Source organism: Nasonia vitripennis, assembly GCF_009193385.2.
Source record: "Nasonia vitripennis strain AsymCx chromosome 2 unlocalized genomic scaffold, Nvit_psr_1.1 chr2_random0008, whole genome shotgun sequence".
Taxonomy (NCBI): Eukaryota; Metazoa; Arthropoda; class Insecta; order Hymenoptera; family Pteromalidae; genus Nasonia; species Nasonia vitripennis.
The window spans coordinates 656192-675659 of NW_022279615.1; the positions used below are offsets into that span (position 1 = coordinate 656192).

Genomic DNA, 19468 nt, shown 5'->3' on the forward strand with positions numbered 1-19468 from the left:
CTAAATTTTGTTATTAAGGATGTTTAAACATTTTTTCCAATTTTTTTTAGTCGGTTTAAACATTTTTATTATAAAATTATGCCAAAAAATATATGTTTTCAACCCCTAAAAAATAGGGGATGCTACCCTTACTCTTCAAATCACCATGAAATACTTGCTCTTTTTGTAAGAAATAACCTCCAATTTGTTTCATTGAAAAATATTAATTTTAAGCCGAAATATTTAAAAAAAACGCTTTTTGGGGGTTAACTTTAGGGGAGGTTTTTACCCCTTAAAAGTGAAAATTAGCCGATAAAAAAAAATACGTGTCTCTTATTTTTTTATGTTCTACAACATATATGAAAATCATCAAAATCGGTGAGTTCGGGTTGGGTACCTTTCCTTGTTAGAGCCAGTCTACATTGAGCTCTTTGTGCCGTGCTCCTTGCTCTGTGCTCCATCCGAAAAAAATCGTTGTCAGCTATCTATAGAATTCAGTACCACAGGGTAAAACCGAACAAACCTTCATTACACATAACCATAGCAAAACATGTAGGTTATGAGTTTAAAATGAAGGTTTGTTCGGTTTTACCCTGTGGTACTGAACTCTATAGATAGCTGACAACGATTTTTTTCGGATGGAGCACGGAGCAAAGAGCACGGCGCAAAGAGCTCAATGTAGAATGGCTCTTAATGATAGTGAGAACCGTTTCAAAGATTTTAGTTCCAAATTTTTCCACCTCATTCGATTAACACGTAAATCTCCGGCGCCACTGTTGACTGTGGTGAGAGTAACACGATATCTCGGAATCTCGCTCTCACCTGGCCTCTCACTCTCGTAACTGGCTTATGGAATAAAGCATACTGATCTCTTCACTCACCAAGGCGAATTGCAACTGATTTGATTTAGCCGACAAACAGACTTAAATTTTAAACTAGAGTTTAGATTAAGAATATTAAGAGTAGATACATATTTTACGCAATTCCAAAAATTGAACGTAACTTGGGTTTTTAGATGCTTAATAACTATTTTATCATCGGCTTTCTATCAATTTTATTTCATTCTAATTGTCTATAGTCAACAGGAAAATTTTTTTATCAGTAATAATTATAATATTTTAATTATGTTAATGATATTACATTTTTATTATTATTACTTATAGCCTATCTGTACATGTTATTAAATACACAAATAGAATATGAATCATCAAATTGTTAAAATCTATAATACACATGATTTTGAACGAACTACAAAAGGCATAAAAGTTGCTCAGTTCATGAGATTAAAACATTCAAGTAACTAAATACTGAATATTATGAAATTTATATCTTTTCTATTTAGTTTTAATGTTACAAGTATTTTATATTTTTTCAGGTTCAGATACTAAACAAATTTTTAATAATTTTGAAGATCTTGTTATATCAAATTCATTATGCTGCTCTTATTGCAATACAGTATTTGCTGATAAGTATCAGCAGAGAACTCATTATAAATTAGATTGGCACCGATTTAATTTAAAACAGCATTTGCATGGTCTCAAATCAGTTTCAGAAGATATTTTCAAAGTTATGATGGACAAAAATGATTCAAGTACATCAGACTCTCAAAAAAATACACAGACTAAAGACTGTACTCCCAAACAATGGAATGAAAATAAAAAAACGAAAAAAAAAACTGTAAACCAAAAGTTGTTAGAATACAAACTAGATAGTTCTGATGAAGACTGCACTGAAGAGGATAGTGTTATGATTAAAAATGATATACTTTTGACGATTACAACTCGGCATTCTAAGGTTTTTTTTGAAAATGAAGAGGGTAATATATTCAGCATATATCGATGTTTACTACACAGTAAAAAGGTACATTTATACAATTTTTTTTATTTGCAAATATTTTATGAATTTAAAATTTTCTTTTTCTAAAAGAGTTCTCTTAATTTAATTTGATTTGAAAATAAATAAATGAATTTTAATTAGATTTCTAAGATAATTAAATATAGCAATCTTAGAATAGCTAGAAAGCAATGTATTCATATATATTTTTTAAGGCTGTTCTGCCAGTACTATAACCCTAATTCAAGCAAGTATACTATTTAGTTCTTGTTTATTAATCGATATTTACTCTGCTAAAGAAGTTGCATAAATAAACACTGACCCAGATGGCAAAAATCAGTAGTACTTTAATGTAGACCAATATAAAATTGTACATTGCTGTTAAAATTGTGATATTTTCTGAAGGTTTATGCGCAATCATGCAAAACCATACGAAAATGTACAAAATTGTACAGAAACATATGGAAATGTACAATCACATATAAAATTGTATGTATTCATTTAAGAATGTACTTAAATATACAGAATCATATGACTTCATTGAAACTTACTAAAATGTGCAAAAATGTACGGAATCTTATGCAAAGATAATGAAATATACATAAATGTACCTGAACATCTGAAAACTTATTAATACGTACGATAACTAAAAAAAACGTGTCTGAACATTTTAGTATATTTTTGTATGATTTAATACAATAGCGTACAGAAATTTAACTAAATGGTGTGCTTTTTTTTCTCATTCAGGTGACCAAAGAAAAAGATGTATAGGCATTAAAAGGAAGTCAGAGCCATGTTAATAGGTTCAAGAGATACCTAACCCTAAAAATTGTTTAAATCATAAATAATAAATCATTCTACTTGCTTATAGCTTCAAAATGTAGTGTTTAATGGTTGCTATTATAATAATTTATATTAATTAAGTCTTATTTTTGTATAATTATGCATAATTTTTGCAAATAACGAAAACTACCCAAATAAAATTCATTAGTATGATAAGGCAACCAAACTTTGTTGTATTTTAGTACATTCGCATACGTTTGGGTACGATTTTGTTGGGATTCGAATATTTTGTACCACAGCGTACGGAAACATACGTAAAAGTATGCGAATGTACGTGAACATATGTAAACGTACACGAATATACGCATGTGTACTGAAAAGTACATGAACGTATGAATTAAATAATTGCTTGAAACCCAAAATTTTACGGATTATTTGCAGAAATCTTCAACACACACTGGTACTACTACTGAAAAAAGAGGCAGATGGCAATCAGCTGATTATTAGATGATAATCTGTTGATAATTTGTCCCAGTAGATTATAATAAATACATATACTTATTTATTGCTTATAAACACCCTGTTTCGAGGTGCTTACTACATTTATAAGTGTTTAAATATGCTCATCAATGTGTAATTTACACAAATTAGCTACTTTAGACGCGCTTTGCAGGAAAATTACGCGATACTATCCTTGCTCCAGAGGCAGGAGAATGTCAAGACAAGCTGCAATTGGTTTTGTCCAGCATATACGATGGAAAATGAGATAAATTTAAAAAAGTAGTGTATGCTAATCTTGACACGATACTGCCTTTTCTCGAGCTAGATGATATTGTACATGTTGGCTCGTTGCATGATACTCAGCACCCTTCGGCCTTATCAGAGTATCAGTCTGTAGCGAAGCCAACAACAGCGGAAATAACAGTAAGCAGTGCAAACTGCGAACGCCTTCCTGGACGGGCCCAGATTTGGAGCTTGAACGTTGTAAACAGGGTGCTTGAAGCTAAGAAAAATTTTACCAGTTTATACACGAGATCGATAGGTGAATCGTTGCTTAACGCGGGGCTTGAATCATTAGTGCAGAGAAAGATTTTTATCAATCGATATCTTCCTCGGCTCTCTTACGTGAGATTTAAGCAATTGAAAACAATTGCACAAAGCTTAAAATATTGATACGTATGGCATGGGCAAGGCAAGTTCCCGATCAATTGGCAAAACGGAGCCAGAACTTACAAATTCGCGAATACTGATGTCTTGCTGGTTATCTCTGCGGTTTATACCTCAGAAATCGTTACTAGGATTTATAAAAGCCCCGTAGTGAGTGCGGGTGAGATTGTTGGCGGTGTCGATAAAGCGGTGAGCATCGTTAATAAAAAAATAGACTTGGACAGCCCTGTGTTGTGCGCGAAGCCTTCGGCAGTGTTTGATCGGGTTTCATTAACATCACCTCCCTCCCAAAAAATGTTGTTCAATTAAATCATTATATCCAGGCTACTGGGTCTTATCGCGTTTTTGGTATTGCTGAGTCGTGCTTCCCTACTGAAAAAAATCACGTGATTATCATGTGATAATAAAATTCTGAAATATTATTAAAAATACTAAAAACGGTATATATTAATCAACGAATGGACTATTCACAATAAATAAAAGGTTACATTTTAAAAAAATTCTCCGACCTAGATTTGAACCCAAAACCTTGGCGTGATAATCTAATGCCCTACTAACTGAGCCATTTGCTCTCTTCAAAGGATTATGTATAAATGCAATCCATACATGTAGATTTTCATTTTTATTATCATTCTTTCTCGTACAAATAAATTTTATTTTTTAAATAGAAATTAATAATAGAAATTAATTTATTGTTTTTAGAAAAGTAATCGGTTATAATTCCATTAATTAATTTCATGAGTGGATTTTTTGTAATTTTCAAACTGATCAATACAAGCAATTATGATTTTATTAACAATAAATTTGTTTTAATTATTTATTTCTATTTCGAAAAGAAAATTTATTTGTATTAGAAAGAATGATGATAAAAATGAAAATCAAGTGGCGCGGCAGCGCCATGAAGTCGAGTTTGGGAAGCAGACGAAGCCGCGGCGCCTGCGCTACTATTTACTTCTATGTTGGGGTTCGCATTTTTCATTACAAAGAAATAAATGCGTTTCTTTGTTGTCTCTAATATATTTTGACTTATATCATGTTTTATTATGCCAAACTATGATTTTCAACAAAAATATTGATAAAAACAGCTACCTTTGATATAATACACGAGTGTGTCATTCACAAAATGCTCAAATCAAATCAAAAAATGTTAGGACCGCTAAGTTAGCCGCAACAAGTGTCAGGACCGTGAAGTTGACTGCACAGCTATATACAGATGGATATTACTTTCTCATCGGTTTTCTGCATGCTCGCTCACGTGTAGTTTATAGTGTCTAGGTGTAGAAATAATTCGAGGGCGGTCTCTAGGTGTACGGGTGGCCGATGACGAGGTCAAGGTAGTGCGCTTCGTAATTTTTATGTCTAGGTAAATACATCATTCGAAGGCGGTGTCTAGGTTACGGGGTGGCCGATGACGAGGTCTAGGTGGTGCGCTTCGTGGTTTTTGTGTCTAGGTGTAGAAATCATTCGAGTGTAGTATATCAGAACGATCAGTGATTTCATTTCATAGTGATAAAAATGTTACAAAAAAGCCATGGTCGAAAGGTGCTAAAGATGCTTATATTTTATTTTTAGGAGAAATATGAAATACTCAAAAAAATTACTAGAAAAAACTAAAATCTCTAAGTAACATTAACTTTTAAAAAAGTAAAAGGTTAGGCGAGTTTGACATATTCCGCAACGAAATAACAGATAAAAAAGAACTGAGATCAATCAACCAAAGTCAAGTTTATTATAGTTAATCATAATGAAGTAAAAAAATTTTTTTTGGTCAATAAAGGGCTTACTTAGATAAAGGATGATAAGCGGATGAAAGGGTATATTTTTCACTTGCATTTCCGTTCCTTATTGTTAGTTATTAACAATTTATTGAAAAAAAACGCGATTTTCTTTGGTTTTTTGCTTATAACTTCAAAACTAAAAAAGCTGTCAGTATGCCACGACAAGATGATTTGTAGAGAATAGAAATATCTATAAAATGAGAGGTCGAACGACTCATTTGGATATTTAGATTCTGAGATAATTAGGAAAAACGAAAATTGAAGCGTTTTTTCGAAAACTCCTAGCTCCGTCATTTTTGGAGCTGGAGCGCTAAAATTTTAGAAATAAATAGGGATTATAATGTTCTTTATATGAGCGCCTGGGAGCATGCAAAAAACCGTTGTAAAAATCGCAAAAATTGGCCGAGCGCGCGCTCGCAATAGAGTGGCGGGGGACGGAGCAGTGCCAGTGGAGAGGCGTATACATAGTAATAGGCGCGCGCGTTACTTATCTTTGCATTAACATTTCTCAGCATCTACTGTAGCCATTTGAATGATTTTTTTTTATTTTGGGGTAATGGATCCAGATGAATCACATAGCTATGAGCAGAGCGTCGGTTTTAAATAGGAGCAGAGTTTTTTTTTTTTTTTTTTTTTTTTTATTTAACTCCAGAGTTACAAACATTTGCATCCGATACAGAGTTGATATTATTCACTATTCACACAATAACACACTATAACGCCGCAAATCCTGCAGAGGAAAACAGTATTTCCTGTTCGCAGGTCCGGGTAACAGATATAACGAGAATACATATAAATACTGGTTAGTTATTGCTTTACAGAAATAACCTCCAGTCATACTACATACAGTCCAGCCTCCATTCATACGTAGGAATAGCATAAATCCTTGTCGGACTTCCAGACGCAGATCATACCATCCTTTTCATTCACACTTAACCTAGGTTGGGTTACAGGAGTCCCTGGACTCTGTTCGCCCCAACTCTGATAACAGTATATAATTTTAGTATTTACATAAAAAATTAACAATGACATATAATCCATTTAACAGTTGTATATAAAAAAAATAAGTTATTAGTTGGTATTTTCTAAAGTGTTCGTAAATGATTCTATTTTTTTGTCTTTTAAACCAGTAATGCTACGACGACATTAAATATCACAATAAATAAGATTATATTGCACGATTCTAAGATTCTATATTTTTGTGTTATAATTTGATGTTGTTTAACGGTAAAAACATTTGAAGATTAAAATTTCTACTTTGTATCATGGCACTTTTCACAGCTTTCACAATTTCACCAGTTCCGAACTAACTGTCTTGCTGTCATAAATCTGTCCGTTGTTGCATTTTTTTCTCTTATGTATGACAGTTTCTCTGTAGAGGTGAGCCTAGCCGGGCATGTGAGTCCGACAGCACAGGTAACTCTATAGTGTGGAAATATTTCTTTGTGCTGATTTGATGAGTCACATTTACAGTCTGACGTAAAAACAATATCATCTATGATTACTATGTCTTTGTAGGGTGATTGTAATTTAAGTGAGGACACTGAGTTCTTAAAAAGCTGTTTTCTTCGTATTCCTCTATCAAAATAGAAAAAAGCTTTGTTGAATCCTAGATAGTTGATATCGCCATACGTCATTCTGAGACTGGCTGATTCTGTGATTTTTAGGCCCGGTGCGGACGTCGCTTCTCTACTCATTGCCTTGTTGCTATTTTCTTCAGCCATTTCATCTATCATAGAGAAAACCGTTTCTATTGGTTTGTATTTTTCAGTGTTTACGTTTTTGTTATCATCCCATTCATTTGCAGTTGCTTTTACGACATTAATGAATTTTATATTTGCTTTATTTTTTGTAGTTTTGACCATGCAGGTATTTATTATTTCATTCGTTATGTTGTCTAAACTATCTGTAATATTCTGATATGTTAAAATCATTTTTTTATAGTTGTAGTTGGAGATGCGTCGATGTTTACGTATTTTGTGAAAGTTACATTTGCCCTTAGCGCAAATGTAAGTTCTAATATCTAAGTAAACAGAATTTATTTCAGTTTTTTGTCTATTACTTTTCATATCATTTCTGCGCTGCATTAAATCCTGTATTAATGAAGATATTACTCTCTGTTGCTCACCGTGCTCCTGATTGGACATCTCTAAGAACCATGATTTAAGTTGCTTGCAGTCAATTGTAGTGGGAGTACTTATCTCACTCATTATTTCTCAACCAATCTTGTATTTTCTTGATGTTTGATTTTTTCCGTAAATCTATGATTTTGAGATTATTTGGTAGATTATTGTAGATGTTGATAGCTTTAATGTAGCTGGTTTTTGTACTAATAGTTTTAGCATACTTCGGTAGGATTATTAGCTTTTTCCTTGTTATGCTTGATGATTTTGTATACTGATCTTTGAGGCTATTGTAGTGGTACTGTAGGCTTTCGTAGGCGAATAATTGTTGAAGGTTAAGTGGGTTAACACTTTGAAAGGTATTTTTGTTTATAATTCTTATGATTCTTTTTTGGACCGCTTGTAACAGTTGTAGGTTATTTTGATACGCACCACCCCACGCAACTATTCCATAATTAATCAGGCTATGAAAGAATGCGTAGTAAATTATTCTTAGAGTAGTTGTGTCCATGAATTTGGAGATTTTACTGAAGATAAAAACAAGGTATCTTGTCTTGTTTATAAGGTATTCAATATGTTTATCCCATCTCATGTTCGTGTCAAAAATTAAGCCTAGGTATTTCGTTTCTTCTACTCTCTTTATTATTTCATTATTAATTTTAAATTCAATTTTTTTTCGGCACACTAACGCAGTAATTTCCAAAAGTCATGTATACTGTTTTTTGAACATTGAGTGTCAATTTATTTAGCCCGAGCCATCTAGAGATATCGTCGAGATGTTTGTTCATTTTTACTTCAACCTCGGACCAAGTTTTCCCAGTAGTTATTACTGCAGTGTCATCTGCATAAGAAATTATGGAGTTTTCTGGCATATTTATTAGCAAGTCATTTACGTGAAGTATAAATAGCAAAGGGCCAAGTATCGTACCTTGGGGGTCGCCGGTATTTACATTTTCGAATTCGCTTGTATGCGAACCTATTCTTACTTTTTGCTTCCTATTGTTTAGGTAACTTGTAATAAGTTGGTGCCCCTTGCCTCTTATACCATATGCATAAAGCTTGTCTAGAAGTATTATATGATTAACAGTGTCAAATGCCTTTGCTAGATCTAGAAATGTAATAGCTATCGGTGTACTTTGATCCAGGTTTTCATATATTATTTTTGAGATCGTGTTTAATGCATCCTTGGTTCCAATGTTTTTTCTAAATCCATATTGATTTTTACTTAATATTTTACTTTGACATGTAAATTCTATTATTCTATTATGTATAATTTTTTCGAAGATTTTAGCAATGTTTGATATTAGTGATATAGGCCTATATTTTCCCATTTCATTCTTTTTTTCCCAGCTTTGTATATTGGTATCACTTCAGCTGCCTTCAATATATCAGGCCAGATTGCCATTTCGATACATTGATTGATTACGTAGGCAAGGGGATCTGCAATAATAGTAGCTATAGTTTTCAGTGCCTTTGCACTTATTTTATCAATACCACCTTTTTTAAGTTTCATGTAGTCTATTATTTTTATAACTTCAATTTCGCTGGTTGGCTTGATGTAGATTGTTTATGGATTGCTTTTAGGTAATTCTAGTTTTTTATTTCTTGGTGTAGTTATTTTATTACTCAATGTTTCTCCAAGTTTGCAGTAAAATTGGTTCATATTGTTGGCAATTTGATTCTTGTCGGTTATTGTAGTATTGTTTTCAGTTTTTAGTTGACTGATAGTCGCATCTGTTTTATTTTTATTTTTGCTTGTCTTGCTATTAATGCAGGCCCAGCGTTTTCTGGGATCATCCCTATTTTTCTCAAATGTTTTTTTTTTCATGTTCGATTTTCGCTTCTTTAATAACTTTATCTAGAGTTTTAACGAAATGTTTATAGTTTGCTTTTAGTTCTTCATTATTCGGATTTTGTTTGAGTTTGTTGTAAAGTATTTCTTTTGTATTATAGGAATTTAGAATCGCTTTTGTTATCCAGTCTTTCCTGGGGGTTTGTTTGGATTTCCGCAGATTTGGTTTTTTATATTTCGAACTCTCCACGCAATGTAGATTTCTTTTATCATTTCGTTTATATTCTCATTTGGATCATTTGTATTCTTAAATTTTGACCAATTTATTTGCCTAGCAGTGTTATATAGTTTTTTATAGTTGTAATAGTATATATCTCCTTCTGACTCTTTTTTATTCTGTTTTAATACTCCATTTTTTAATTCTAGGAAAAGTGGGTAGTGATCGGTAATGGGCGTCATGAGAGTTAGTGATTTTGTACGTAGAAAATCAGTTTTGACAAAGATATTATCAATGCAAGTTCCTTCATTTGTAGTTATGTTTGTAGGTCTGGTGGTGTTAGTAAAACCTGGGAGGAAACCTTTTTCCTGAAGGTTGTTCATGAATTCCATGCTTACATGATTGTAGTCTTGAATATTTATGTTAAAATCACCAATTATAATATGGTTTTTTGCTTTTTTTTATGTTCTAGATAAGTTTTTAGGTTCTGATTAAATTCTATGCTACTCAGTCCGTGTGATCTATATAAGGATGAGATCTCAAGTAGTTTATTATTATTTAGAGGGATAGTAGTGTTTAATATTTTAAGCTTACCTATAGCTATCATTTCGTTAGTATGTTTAACATTTTTATTTACATAGACCACAACACCATCATTTATGTTGATGTCTCCGTGATTATAATAAAGTTCGTAATCTTTTATTCTATAATACTGATAGTGTGTTAGTTTCCATACCTCTGTACATACAATAATGTAAGGTTTTATTTTTAGACTTTTAAGAATGATTTGTAATTTATCGAAATTGGCATTTAGGCTTCTAATGTTTAAATACAAAATTAGATCATTACTACTAGTCCTTTCCTTATTGAAAGACTCAATATCCATATATGTTCGCTCTTGTTCATTTAGGATATTTCGTATTTCGTCGATTAAATTTATTTGTGATTCCATTATTCAACTGATGAATTTGCTGTGTTCTTTGGAATAATATGCTGACTGTTGTTTTCTTGCTGCGTATCAAAACGTAGATTTCCCTCTTTTTTTTCCTGCCGTTATCGATCTGTGGTATAGTAGTTTGTTTGTTTGTAGATTGTGTATTTGTTTACGTGCGCTTGTTTCGTCCCACGTCGGTAATACAGGTGCGATCGGGTAATCAATAGAGTTGATATATTTTTTGATCTTCTTTTTAAGAATTGTACACTTTATTCTATCTGTTGGCAAATGATCCGTTGGTAGACTTGTTTTGTATGTGGCGTTGTTAAATATACAGTTCACACACTCAATTCTGTCATTCTTACAGACACTTACGTTGTGGTTATCCGAGCACTTTATACATGCTGATTTGTTCCTACACTTTGATGCACTATGTCCGTATCTTCCACAGTTGTAACAAGGGGTAATGTTAATAAGATCGTAGGCTTTGCAGTACTGATGACCTACAAAAACTTTATTATTGTTTTCACGTATGTGCTTGTAGATTTCTGGTGGGAGTTCCATTAGAACTGTGCAGGTTTTGGTCCTTTTATTGGTGTACATGTGCAGTACCTTACTTTTGTTGTTATAATTTTTGAAATTACGAGTGTTAATGTCATTTTCCATATCCTGTTCATCCATATTTGTAGTATTATCTATTCCAATAATTTTCATTTTTGGATTACCTTGTTGCTCTACTTTAATTTCACAATTTTTTAATTTACTTGATAACACGTTCTCGAGTGTTTCCAGGCTTTTAGTATTCATACAGCTGATTTCTATTTCACTTTGGTTCTTCTTGCGTATAAACTTAGTTTGCACATTCTTTTCTGTAACCAGACACTTCGTGAGTAGCTCCATTGTGTTCGTCTGTTCCGGGTCATTGGCCTTAACCATTATACTTGGGACACGTTTCGGTTTTGGCTTTATCTCTCTCATAGCATTAGCATATGATTTTAAATTTGTCTGCGGCTCTGTATTTTTCTGTTTTTGTAATTTTTCATTTCTTTCTGAAGCTGATTTTTATCTTGAAGTTCGGCAACTAGATGTTTTAATAAGGTATTTTCAGCAACAAGATTTTCCATTTCATTCTCCTCGCCTAGTATGTTGAATTATGTTTTTCAACTGTTTTGTTATGAATTTCTTGTAGCAATTGTTCTCTGATTTCTTCAGAATTCTTCATTTTTATGAGTGCAATGGTTTTTCTTGCCACGTCACTTAGCATATGCTCTTCAGAGTTGGATGTTATGTCTCCCAGGACATGCTCTGGCAGATAACCAGGTGTTCACCAACAAAAACAGGATTTTTTATCTTCTCTTAGTCACTTTTATGATAAACATTTTCGCATATTATGCAAATCACTGTTTTCACTAGCTTTTTTGGATGGCACTTGTAAAAGCTGTGGTCCGGCTTATCCGGAGGTGTTTTCACGTTCGATGCCATATTGGCAAGATAATGTGTAACTATTTAAACAAGTAACATGTTTAAATTTTAAGTCACTAACTAATCGTATACAAAGTTTTATATACTGCTCCGAGCTGACGACACGCGCGCGAAACACGACCGATCGCTCCGAGCGCAGCTGATTGACTGATGACCATAAAATTTTATTAAATTAGTTCACTAAGAACATCCCACTGTACCTTACGTAATGATTTTTTCTGAAAACAGACTAAAGAATCGGATTTCTCTGGTTCCGATACCCCAAATTGAAAGAAAAATCATTTAAATAGCTACAGTAGATGCTGAGAAATGTTAATGCAAAGATAAGTAACGCGCGCTGCGCGCACCTACTACTATATATACGCCTCTCCTCCTGCGCTGCTCCGTCCCCCACCACTCGAATGCAAGCGCGCGCTCAGCTGATTTTCGCGAACTTTACGATGCTTCTTTGCATGCTTCCAGGCGCTTGATCAAAAAACTGAAATCTACGTTTTGTAGTGCACGATGTCAACTTTTTGAACTTTTTTTTGAAATTTCAATCGGACTTATGGTAGAGCATACAGGTCTGTCGGAAAAAAACGTACTGCAAACTTTGAATCGCGATTTTGAGCAAACTACAAATCCGACATCACCTATCTTTTGCACACATAAAGAACATTATAATCCCTACTTACTTCCAAAATTTTAGCGCTCCAGCTGAAAAAATGACGGAGCTATGAGTTTTCGAAAAAACGCCTAATTTTTCGGTTTTTCCTTATTATCTCAGATTCTAATCAACCGATTGAGACGTTCGACCTCTCATTTTGTAGATATTTATATTTTCTACAAACCATTTGGTTGAGGGATACTGATAGCTCCCTTAGTTTTAAAGTTCTAAGTAAAAAACGACAAAAATTGCGTTTTTTTTCAATAAATTGTTAATAACTAACAATAAGAAACATAAATGCAAGTGAAAAACATATACCGTTTGATCCGCTTATCATCCTTAACATGATCGCACAATCGGTTTGCTGTAACAAATTATGTCATGTGAAAATGCTCTACAGCTTGGCCTAAAGTACAACGAAACAGTCATGGCAAGTTACGTTGTAAGTATCTTGAGAGTTGTTCCTAATTGATCATTATATAACTTAACTTTAAGTAAAGTAAGCCCTTTATTGACCAAAAAAAATTTTTTTACTTCATTATGATTAACTATAATAAACTTGACTTTGGTTGATTGATCTCAGTTCTTTTTTATCTGTTATTTCGGTGCGGAATATATCAAACTCGCCTAACCTTTTACTTTTTTAAGAGTTAATTATTTTTAGAGATCTATATATACGTATTGCTTTTATACATTAACCTTCGAAGAGAGCAAATGGCACAGTAGTAGCGCATTGGATTGTCACGCCAAGGTTCTTGGTTCAAATCTTGGTCGGTGAATTTTTTTTTTAATGTAACTCTTTCTTGTAAATAGTCCATTTCGTTAATTAATATATACCTTTTTTAGTATTTTTAATTACATTTCAGAATATTATTATTAATCGCGTGATAATTTCATCGATAACTCCACCTGATTATCATGTGATTATCACATAATAATCACTTAATAATCTCGTGATAATCACGTGATATTTTTTTTGATTTTTTTTCAGTAGAATTAGGCCCTAAAATTGAGAACTATGCCGTTGAAATTGATGGCTACTCCATCATTCGGGTCGACCGCAACATGGAGGAGGGGGGGGGGGGTGACGTGGAGCTGTACATATATAAATCGCTGAAGAGGACTGTTCTTGCCCAATCTAGTAGTACTGTCCCAAAAAGACCAGAGATTGTTGAATACTCAATTTGCAAAGTACAATAAGGTTAGTCGCTCAGACCGACAACGTGACGCACTGCGGAGACGACACAACCACTCTAGTGTCAACAGGCTCTGGGTAGAATAACTTGACTTGGTCTTACAAACAGACGAATTGAGGGGAGTAGTACCCCGGCACCTTGAGAAAGTAAACAAAACTGACCTTGACCCCCCGACTGGTGAGATGTCAAGGTCAAGGCCAAGACTGTTTATTCTCCATGGTGCCATTCGTACTTTGGAGAGAGAGAGCCCCCCAGTCTCCCTCTTTCTATCCAAAGTGCCTCTGATTTTTCGAGACACTTTGCAGAGAACTTCTCCCCCGTTTCTTTCTTTCCAAAGTGCCTCTGATTTTTCGAGACAATTTAGAGAGAACCCCTTCTCTTTACCCAAAGTGCATCTGATTTTAAGAGACACTTTAGAAAGAGCCCCCCCTTTCCTTTATCCGAGAGACACTTTAGCGAGCGATGTGTTAACACCTCGGTGGTTGGCTGACGACTAAGGGAAGTTTTCGGGGATGCTCGCTTGTATACGCACACGCATGCACTCTTTTCCTCTCTCTCTCTCTCTCTCTCTCTCTCTCTCTCTCTCTCTCTCTCTCTCTCTCTCTCTTTCTATCTCTCACACACACACGATGAACGACTGATGTATGGTGTGGGGGGTTTTTCCACCACCACCACTGCCCTCCTCTACGTGTACTCAGCATATTACCCTTTCCATTGCGAATAGAGGATCTCCACTCCTCAACAATATCTTGATTTTAAGAGATGTTTTTGGGGTAAAAAAAGAAAAAAAATGTAGCAAGACCTGGGCTTGAATCTGCATTCCTCGGAGTTTCAGACAAGTATTTTACCACTGTGCCACGACTACACTGTAAAATCAATTCTTAAATATTGGGTTGGTGTGTAAGCGCGCACGCGTGCGTGTTTATGGGTTTGTTTAAGTGTGTGTGTATGTGTGTGTGTGCTTTTAATACACTTATGGATAAACTTAAAATCTAGCTTATAACTAGAACGAGTGTGAAGGATGACTGGGATAAGTAGTGTTGGATAAAGTACACATGTAAGTGACTAGAAATATTTATATATGTTAACAATTATATTTATTCAAAGCTCTTAAACTAAATACAATTATAGTTATGTATTCTTATATATAGTTGAATTTAAGTATGTGACTAGGTTATATAAATCAGGTAAATATAGAAGTAGATGCGGGTAGCGGTGCTCTCGAACAAGATGGCTGATCGGGGGCAACGCAACAGCGTGAACAATATGAATGGGGCCGGATCTGTACCGGACACCACCATAGAGTTTACGCAGATTAATCTGCACCATTGCAAGAGTGCCTCAGCCGTTCTGGCTAGACGTATGGTGCGGGTGCGTACAGGCATTTGTCTAATCCAAGAACCTTGTTCACAACGCAAAATTGCAGGCTTAAACGGAATAGGTACACTCATCAGCGGCAGTCCTGTTTCGACTAGAACGTGCCTTATTATCAAGGGGCTTCAGTGGAGACAGTGCCAAAATACTGCTCAAGGGATCTATGTACGCCGAGGGTGAGCTATAAGGGTACCGAAGGTGAGCGGAAAATCATTATGATTGCCGCAGTATACGAATATATGATATATAATATATGCGAAGCCGAAGGCACCAAGCTTATAATCGGTTGTGATGCAAACGCACACCATACATGTTGGGGTAGTACAGACTGCAATTCTAGAGGAGAAAGTCTATTGGAGTTCTTAGCAGCAACGAACATAGACTTTCTCAATACGGGCAGCAGACCCACGTTCCGAAACGCCGTAAGGGAGGAGGTCATAGGAATCACCCTGGCCTCCAGGAACGTGTGGTCCGAGGTTATGGGCTGGAGGGTGTCGGAAGAAGTCTCCATGTCGGATCACCAACACATTGTGTTCAGACTCGGCGGACAATGTACGCTCGACCAGCTCATCAGGAACCCTAGAAAAACAAACTGGGTAGGTTACAGAAAGGAACTCAAGGCCAAGATCAGTTGCTTCCCTGTCACATACGGGACGGCGGAGGACATCGATCACTTCAGTAGGATCCTAAGGGACATATTAATAATTATTTCTTACGGGAACAATTGTTTACTTAGGCTGAAGAGGCCATCGAAGGGCGCTCTCTGGTGGAATAAGTCACTGGAGAAACGTAGAAAGAAAGTAAGGCGGCTATACAACCGGTCCTAGTACACGAAGAATGACAAGGACAAACTGGCGTATAGTGCGGAGCAAAAGGAATATAAGGAGATCGAAAAAGCCGAGGTGGAGGGTTGGAACCAATACTGCAAAAGCCGAAGCACGTTATCAGGTACGGCCAGGCTGTGCAGTGTACTGCAAAATTCGAAGAAGCCACTGACAGACTCAATCAGACTAGCAACAGGAGACTGGGCAAAGAATGGACAGGAGGCTCTAGAGAGCCTAATAGAAACCCACTTTCCAGACTTCAGGGAAGGGGCGAGATCAAAGGCGATTCAGCTGATGGGCCGCGGAGAGGACTGGAGACTGGCGAAACTGGTAACAGACAAGGCAAGGATGAGGTGGGCCATAGGGACGTTCGAGCTCTACAAGGCGGCAGGTCCGAACGCATTAGTCTCATCCTTGGAAAAATTGTACCGAGCCTGTCTGGCACTGGGATATGTGCCAGAAGAATGGGGACAGACAAGGGTGGCTTTCCTGCCGAAACCAGGTAAGACACATCATGCGGTCGCAAAGGACTTCAGTTCAATCAGCATGCCCTCGTTTTTACTCAAAAGGGCATGAAAAACAGGGGTTTGGTATTGGTGGTTTTCCTAGACATCGAATGGGCTTTCAATTACACGACCGGCGAGGCGATTTTAGCAGGTATGGAGGAGCACGCAATACCAGCAACTGTCGCCAGGTGGATCAGCGTTATGCTGAGGACCAGTACGATAGTGGTTGCCTGGGGAGCGTACTCTTGCAAAGGAGTGCTGAGGAAGGGATGCCCACAAGGAGGGGTACTGTCAACGACACTACGGTGCCTGGTGGTGGACAGCTTGCTCTGCATCCTGAACGAGGCTGGTATAAACGCACAGGCATATGCAGACGACATCGTGATCCTGATTAGGGTGGACGACGAGGACGTGCTAACAGGTCTAATGCAGTTTGCACTGGGCCTGGTGGAGAAGTGGTGTAATAAAGTAAAACTGGGGTTAACCCTAACAAAGTCAGTGTCATGCTGTGTACGAACAGGTATAAAACCAAGCCGATGAAAGGGCTCGAACTTTATGGAATTCCCCTGAAATTGGTAAAGGAGGTCTAATACCTGGGAGTCGCACTCGACGCCAGACTCAACTGGGGGAAACACATCAAAGATAAATGCGAGAAAGCGGCACTTTCTGGGCCTGCCGGAGGGCTTTTGGCAATACCTGGGGTCTAGAACGGGATAAAGTGAGATAGCTATATGACGCAATCATAAAAACAAAAACTCACCCATGGGGCACTGGTATGGGGCCACAAGTCCGAGTTGATAACTCACACAAGGGCACTAGACAGGGTGCAAAGATTGGTCATGGGAGGAATCACGGGATCCATGCGAACGACACCTACGGTCGCTATGGAAAGACTGTTGGAACTCCCTCCACTAGGCAAGGTAATAAGGGCAAATTCGTGCAAGACGTTCTGCAGAATAGCGGAATTAACGAACTGTTCGGATTTCAAAGATGCGGTACTACTGGAACAAGTAATGCCGCTAATAGAAAGAAGAGGTTATGACAGAATGGCAGAAAGAATTTATTTCTCTAAGCCGTTCTCGATCATAATTCCAGAAAGGGAAGAATAGAAGACGGGTTCACATGAACTCCTCAAAAACAGTGTGGTGTGGTATACAGATGGCTCAAAAAATGAGAACGATGTAGGAGCAGGTCCCTGGAAATCAGAGTCATTACAGAAGCTGCTAAATAGCTGTTGGAGAGAGGCACAGGACAAAAAACTGTAAGCTTCTGCTCGGATAGCAGGGCAGCTCTTATGGCGCTGGACAGTATCAGTATCTTTTCAAAAGAGGTACTAAGGTACAGACAGGCGCTGCAATCACTGGCAGAACACAACGCAGAGAGACTGGTGTGGGTACTGGGACACTTCGGTGTGGTAGGTAACGAAAAGGCCGACAGTTTAACGGGTATGGGCGCGAACGGCATTCGTGCGAGAAGGTGCGCAGTCGCTGCCCCGACCTGCGAGGTTAATAGAGCCATTAAAGACTGGCTTAACACGCAACTGAGCGACAAATGGACCAATGCCGATGGGCAAAGGCAGGCTAGGGCTCTGATGGGCAGCAGCCCACCTGAGGAGTGGCTGCGGACCATTAGGGGCCTAAGCAGGAATAGGTTGAGGCTGGCTGACGGGACATTGGAGGGTAGGATACCACCTGTGAAACCTGAGACTGAGGGACTCCGGGAACTGCAGGTGGTGTGAGTATGAAACGGAGACCACCTCCCACCTGCTGTGTGAATGCCCAGCTTTTGCAGGGACAAGACAGAGGGTGTAGGGGGTTCCCATGTTGGGGTTAGAGGAGCTAAGGTTAAAAAGCTTGGCATGAATTTGCCGAGTTGCCGAAGCTATAAACAAGGTTTAATAAAGTAACTACTAATGGTAAAGAATGCACAGCACAATGGGCTTCGCCTGAGTGCTCGACCGGCACATCCCCGTGCAGGGGCTGCCGCAGTTCACCTCCGCCCAATATGACTATGACTATGACTATCTTGATAAGAATAATTGATCTATTTTATCTACAAGTGTCTCGTCAAAATCTCTCATTGCACATTCAACATTGTAAGCAGTGAAGAATGTGTGTTTTCGCTATTTACTAATTTATCTTTGCTATAGTCACCCAGCTCTTTCACAATAATTGCTATAGCCTCTTTAACTTTTAATAAGTACTAAATTCTATGATCTATTATTTAAGATAAGACTTTTAACCTGTCAAAAGTCACTCTTTCAAATACTAGTGAAGGCTTACGCACTTTTTTTGCCCTAGACTCGCCAGAGTTTTTGCGTATTGTCGTCTCATCGTCCTCCAGTAATTCAAATGCTTGATCGGAGTAGCTGATAATGAATCTGATGCTAAATCAGGAAATGGTGATTCGTTGATCCAGCAAATCTTCCTCGCTGTACGCCTGGAAGTATCGGTCGATTTCGTCAAACTGCTCCCGGAATTGTAGCCAGGCGGCAAGTGGCAAGGATAGTCCGTAAATATCGTTATTACTCAGTCGAACAACCGGAGTGAAGTCATCAGAGCCGACTGAGGTATTTTCCAGTCCAACGTGAATAATTTTTCCATTGGAGTTGTTTAAGCTGAATAACATGGGTAGAATTTGATGACAGCGATACTTGGTGGTGGTGGAAGTCTGGCTGTCCTGAGCCTGGCTATCGTGATGTCTCTTTTGTCCAGCCATCTTTTTCTTCTTATACTTTTTCTTGTCACCGAGAGAGAGAGAGAGAGAGAGAGAGAGAGAGAGAGAGAGAGAGAGAGAGAGAGAGACGACTACATTTGGTGGGAGGCGAGACCAAT

General features: G+C 37.0%; 1 protein-coding gene and 1 long non-coding RNA gene across 3 annotated transcripts in view; both read left to right on the forward strand.

The window, feature by feature from the left end:
• Positions 1-790: 790 nt before the first annotated feature.
• The window catches only part of LOC100678236 (ankyrin repeat and zinc finger domain-containing protein 1), a 183980-nt gene continuing 165302 nt past the window's right edge, over positions 791-19468 (forward strand). The window contains exons 1-3 of one of the 2 annotated variants that reach the window (XM_031925276.1): positions 791-977; positions 1143-1275; positions 1355-1839. In XM_031925276.1, coding sequence (XP_031781136.1) covers positions 1179-1275; positions 1355-1839 — 582 coding nt within the window. In that variant the 5' untranslated portion in view covers positions 791-977; positions 1143-1178. The remainder of the gene's footprint in view (positions 978-1142; positions 1276-1354; positions 1840-19468) is intronic. The other variant, XM_031925275.1, reaches the window with a different exon arrangement.
• LOC116416513 lies at positions 1891-2978 on the forward strand. The gene is made up of 2 exons (XR_004226902.2): positions 1891-2301; positions 2560-2978. It is a non-coding gene; the product is annotated as an uncharacterized LOC116416513 (long non-coding RNA).